Source organism: Lupinus angustifolius, chromosome LG05 (genome assembly GCF_001865875.1).
Source record: "Lupinus angustifolius cultivar Tanjil chromosome LG05, LupAngTanjil_v1.0, whole genome shotgun sequence".
NCBI classification, from domain to species: Eukaryota; Viridiplantae; Streptophyta; class Magnoliopsida; order Fabales; family Fabaceae; genus Lupinus; species Lupinus angustifolius.
The window spans coordinates 24,460,130-24,466,174 of record NC_032013.1 but is presented as its reverse complement, the minus strand read 5'-3'; the positions used below and the strand labels follow the sequence as shown (position 1 = coordinate 24,466,174).

General features: G+C 33.7%; 1 protein-coding gene across 1 annotated transcript; it reads left to right on the top strand.

The window, feature by feature from the left end:
- LOC109348327 lies at positions 1,771-4,722 on the top strand. The gene is made up of 3 exons (XM_019588714.1): positions 1,771-2,215; positions 2,515-2,595; positions 3,512-4,722. Exons 1-3 carry the CDS (start codon positions 2,074-2,076, stop codon positions 4,684-4,686), a joined length of 1,398 nt encoding a protein of 465 aa, XP_019444259.1. The 5' UTR covers positions 1,771-2,073; the 3' UTR covers positions 4,687-4,722.

Below are 6,045 nucleotides of genomic sequence, written 5' to 3'. Positions count from 1 at the left end.
TATTCATTCTTCTTCTTCCTTTATGCATTGTTGTATCTTTGAGACTAACTAATGCCCAAAGTCACATTAATAATTTGAAGGTACATCTGGATATTAAAGGATAAGTGAAAATGTTTATAAGTGGAAAAGACTCATAAAACTATTATATTAAGGTTTTAATTCATTCAAAACATAGTATTTTACCTTTGGCTTTCGATTCTTCTCATAATAACATTAAAACTTCTCAGTCGGAGGCTCACCGATTCCACATATATTCTTTTTGAAGAGATCAAACATATAGTTGGATGCCCAAGTCCTTGCTATTCCTTTCATCCAAAAAAAATTCCTTACTACTACTCCTACCTCATCATGATCCCCACCAAAAACTAGAAAAATATTCATATTGTTAACATGTCTTACTCTCTACTACCAAACAACTTGTTTGAATGCCTTCAATTACTAGAATTATATCAGTCAAATAAGCTTCCTGCCGACAATCTCATTGCTCTTAGAGAAGTAATGTATATTTGGTCCTGAAATTGACATCATTGAAAAACTTAGTCCATAATATTATGTAAAACTTAGTCTTCACTTTGATAGCCCGTTGTTAAATTTAACTCCTAATACTAGTGCACATTAACTAATTTTACAAGATATGTCAGCGTTTCTAAGCTTAATTTTAGAGAGAAAGAAAAGATTGGGTCAAGTTTAAGTCTATAATTCAACAATGATTAATAAAAATTAAATAAAATATCTCATCAAAATCTCGACACTTTTAAATCTGTAATTTGATACTTATGTGACAAACTTTGATTAGACTGATAATTTAACTTTTAAAAAAAATCTAAAAGCAAAGATAGTTTTACAAGAACCAACTGGGTCCATAGAACCAAAATTCTGTGATGAAATTCATTTAAGTTGGGGATCAATTTGATAATTTACTAATGCTAGATGTTATTGAAACCAAAATTTAGGGCTCAAAGTTATTTGAGTCATGGATCTTGATAATTTAGTAATATTAGGGGTTATATTGATTAACCGTTTTTAAAGTTTGAAACTAATTTGCTTTTCATAATGTTAAAAGTTGGATGATAAAATTGCCAAATGGATGATTTATTCATATGATGAATTTGATGTTATTCTTTGTCTTCAATTTTACGTTTGTTCTTCTTTTTGCATGTGAAGGAGAGTGTGTGTGCCAAAAGTTCCCATACCAAGCATTTATTATTACCATCTATGGTGCTAACACTAAGCATGTTCTTTTATCTACATTTTGCAAGCTACATAATGTAACTTAACAAAGTAAACAGAGAAATCCAATCATTAACCACTGAGAAATTGTCCCAATTTACACTTTAATCATTTAAGAATGCAAGGTCATTTAGATATTATAGGTTATTTGTTTTCCAAGTTAACTAAGTTGCTAATTATATGCACAAGTTGATTCTGCAAGTAAAATCTTCACTTGAGCCATGTGTTACCGAGTATAGTAATCTAGTGGTACTAATGTATAAATAATAAGGGTAATGGAAAGAACCTCAATATCAACATTTTAAACAAGATTTAGTTGGTGAATACTTTTGAAGACCAGATAGAGCAAAAGATCAAAGATTCAATTCTTGGGAGCAAAACTTATTAGAAGGGACTGTCATGCATCTTGAAAGAGACTAATTCTTTACCCAGGGCTTACTCTTCGTTATACTAAACAAAATATACCAAAAAACACTTTTCAATGAAGGCCTGCAATACATGCTTCATGTATAACCTCACCAAATACTAATCATTGAAATGGATTTTTTTGTCTTAGTAGTCAATCACAAAGTCCTTTTCATTCCTTATATTATTATACTAGTTTTGGAAAATCCTTCTGATTAAAGAACTAACAAGTAAGTGGGAGGCAGCATTCAATGCAAAAAATGCACCTCAACCTTCCTCCATTTGTCATATACAAGTGTCTCAAAAATCTTCACTTCACTCAAAACCTTAAAGATTTTCATGGTCATATCCACTAATCAGCTTTTGATCAAAAATTGTTTTTATTTGTGAGATGGCATTTTGAACCTGACATATAGTTGAGTTCTTGAGTGATTAAAAATGATGTATGATACAATATTTGCCAAAAGCTTTGGTCGTAATGACCAGAAAAGATTGAGATATGGAGCATTTGTGTTCTGCTTGCTCATGGTTTTGAGTGTTTGCACTGTGTTTAAGCCTTACTTGGTTCCTATTCATGTTTGTGAGTGTTTAACTCTTGCTTTGCAGCCACTTGCATTAGCCAACTATTTTCATAATAGTCGCAGACCCGAACTTCAGCCGAAAATCAGGTCATGACAGTTCCAACTATCACGACCTGACTTTTGGCTGAAGACCGGGTGCGACAATAATCCAAGACTAAGTACCTGCATGCGTGCATGGTGCTATTTTTGCTTCACAATGTTTTGGCATGAAATGCAGATTAAACAAATCATTTCATATTCTAACATGTTTATATTAGCCATAAAGTACATCTCTAACATCCATTTTTTTCCTCCACGGTGAACCTAAAGCTCTCAGTTAGTGTTGACACCAAAATTCTTATGGTTAATGAAACCAGTACCACTTCACATATAGCCAAAGGTAAGATATCATGAATCTTATAATAAGGTTAGCACAAGTTAATCTAGCTCAAATTAAACTAGCTCCTTTTGTGGCTTAGCCATATAGATAAAGAAAAAAGAATCAATCTTAAAGCTATATACTCTTTTGAGGCAAATAATTCTGACCAACTTTATGTATGTGATGATTCTTTGGTCTGTAGTTGAAAATGTTGTTGCCAAAATTGTTGATGACACAAGCAGTTTTGCACAACTGAATTATGGTAAGATTTATTAAATCTTAACATGGTTAGAAGGATTTGAGATAGACCTTTAATTCTACTTCATTTGACAGATGGAAGAGTTGTAACAAAGATTATTTTCAATGACACAAGAAGCTCTCATCCAATATCTAAAGGTAACAAAATGTTTGGAACAATAAGGTCAAATTATCTATACTTGTGGTTTAACCTTCAACCATAAAAAAAAGAAACAAGCAACTCTAGGATGGTAATTACATGGAGTGAAGAAGATAGTAAAAAAAAATTTCAGCCCGTGCACGATGCTCTCACTTAGTGGGTCTAGAGATGGTAGATGTACGCAGCCTTACCCTACAAGCGGAGAGGCTGTTTCCAGGATTTGAACATGTGACCTCATGGTTACTAAGCAACAACCTTACCGTTGCGCCAAGCTCACCCTCAGAGTGAAGAAGATAGTGATTTTGAAAAATCCTTCTTCATTGTGCAGTTGAAGAAAATGTATCAAAAAATATCATCAATGCCAGCAGCATCTCTCCACCAAAAGGTGAAGGTAAGATTTGTCTGTCTCAATATGGTTGCAACTTGAAAGCTATCTCAAATCAACCTCACTTGTTCATTAGTCATATATAGAAACAAAACAAACACCCTGTGTATTCTTAAATAACCTGTATATGTAAGCAACCATTATGTACTTTGCAGTTAAAGAAATAGAAGCAAAGAAAGCGGAGGGCGAGACACTATGCATTTCAGAAGAAAGAACAGATTTTTGCCAAACTCGAGGAGATATCCGAATCCACAGAAAATCCTCATCTGTTTACATTGTGTCACCGAAAACATCAATCTTGGCCGAAAACATCTCATGGAGCATAAGGCCTTATGCCAGGAAGGATAATATATTTGCAATGGTAAAAGTAAGAGAATGGTTAGTTAAGCAAGTAAAAGTTAGCGCGAAAGTCCTTCATTACACTCAAAATCACAGCATTCCAGCAGTACTATTTTCGAATGGAGGCTACACTGGCAACCATTTTCATGAATTCACTGATGTTCTTATTCCATTGTTTTTGACTTCTAGACATTTTAAAGGAGAAGTACACTTTATCATAACTGATAAGAAACCTTGGTGGATTTTAAAGTACCAACCAATTCTTAACAAGCTCTCCAACTATGAGATTATGGACATTGATAGAGATGATGAAGTTCATTGCTTTCCAAGTGTTAGTGTTGGTCTCAAGAGGAACCAAAAAGAGCTGAGCATTGACCCTCAAAGGTATTCATGTTCAATGAGAGACTTCAGGGATTTCTTGAGAAGTTCATATTCATTAAAGAGAGTTCAAGCAATAAAAACCAAAGTTGATCAACCTAAGAAGCCTAGGCTCCTGATTATTTCAAGACAAAGATCAAGAACCTTCACTAATGTACCTCAAATAGCAAAAATGGCCAAAAGACTCGGTTTCGTCGTGATTATTAAAGAAGCAGGAGGGAGCATGTCAAGCTTTGCTGATGCTGTGAATTCTTGTGATGTACTAATGGGAGTTCATGGTGCTGGTCTCACTAACATACTTTTCCTTCCTGAAAATGCAGTTTTCATCCAAGTTGTGCCTTATGGTAAGGTGGAATGGCTTGCTAAAAATGACTTTGCTGAGCCCTCAAAAGATATGAACCTAAAGTACTTGGAATACAAAATCAGGTTGGAAGAAAGCACTCTTATACAACAATACCCTCTAGACCATATAATTCTTAAGGACCCTCCATCAATAGGGAAAATAGGTTGGGAAACATTTAAGACTATCTATTTTGACAAACAAAATATAAGGCTTGATGTTAATAGGTTTAAGCCTACATTGCTGAAAGCCCTTGAGCTATTGCATCACTAGGTATGGTTTTTGATGCATAATTGTTCATGGTGTGTATTAGATCACACTACATGGTTACTGTATTTATCTTATTTTTGTTTATTATGCATTGTTTTACTACAAGTAGTGTACAGAGTAAAGGACAAAGTCATCATATATGCAATAAATTATTTGTATGCAAGAGAAAATGATGTTTAGTGAAACTGAAGAGTTTTAGACATAGCTCATGTGGCATTATAATAACAAGCAATATAGGCCATGTCCTATTTGGAATTTGCCCTATTTTATCCCATTTGTCGTTGGCCGATGATGTCCTACTCTTTTGCAAAGCTTCAAAGTCTTAGGTGAAGATAGTTCTGAGACGTTGGATGACTTTTGCAAGGCTTTAGGTTTGAAGGTGAATGTCGAGAAGTCCAAGTACATATGCTCGAAGAGTTTGTCGGTTAGAAGGAGGATTAGTTGCATGAGTGTTTGTTCTATGCGAGCTGTTTGTAATCTTGGTAATTGCTTGGCATTCCGCTTATTCAAGGCAGGGCCATTTTTTCATCATTTCAATTGTTTGTCTACTTTTCAAAAACCACATTAATCTTTAATTGCTGATAAGATATCAATTCATCTGAATTCAAAATGTTGTAATGAGGAACATTTTAGGGTGAGTAAAATAGATATCAAGAAAATAAGTATGGACCGAATTGATAGAAAATGGGATCGGCCTTGGTTTCCAGATGGAAAGTTTTGTGGATAGTAGACAATAATGAAGGGTTTTTTTAGAATATATTAACAAGGAAGTGTGTAATTGTGACAACAATTTAAGATATTATTATAGTTAGAGGTAAAATTGTTCATGATTTCAATCTTCTGGCTGCCATCACATTTAAAGGTTGGGAAAGTTGATAACGATTGGAGGGGAAAGGGAAGGTGGTTCGGATTAGAGGTGAATGAGGGTAGGTGATTATGGATTAGAGTTTGATATGGGAAGACATAGATTAAACTTCATGTAATAAATTATTTCTTATGTAGATGAAATAGAGAATTTGACATTGGTTAATTCAACATTATTAATTTAAAACTATTTTTACGAAAACCAAAAGAGAATGATAATTAAGAAAGATTTAGTTGACAAAACTCAACAAGAAGGGCCTACATCAACTAATTTGATTCATCTAGGACATTATTACATTAACAAAAGTTGAAAGAGTATCACACAAGACTCCAAGACTCCAAGACTCCAAGTTAGAGGTGAACATGAGCCGAGTTGAATTTGGATCCTACCCTATATTTGAAGCTAACTTGATCTTGATTAAATATAATGTATATCTCTTTTAGATAAAGTCATATTTATTATCACGGATATGTAATTTGACATATCAAATTATATAT

What these genes read in the sequence shown, in the direction of transcription:
- LOC109348327 (XM_019588714.1), top strand. Translation starts at nt 2,074, where the DNA reads ATGATGTATGATACAATATTTGCCAAAAGCTTTGGTCGTAATGACCAG. An exon ending in CTTGGTTCCTATTCATGTTT is followed by an intron (nt 2,216 to 2,514) that starts GTGAGTGTTTAA and finishes TTTCCTCCACGG; the next exon opens with TGAACCTAAAGCTCTCAGTT. An exon ending in CACTTCACATATAGCCAAAG is followed by an intron (nt 2,596 to 3,511) that starts GTAAGATATCAT and finishes TGTACTTTGCAG; the next exon opens with TTAAAGAAATAGAAGCAAAG.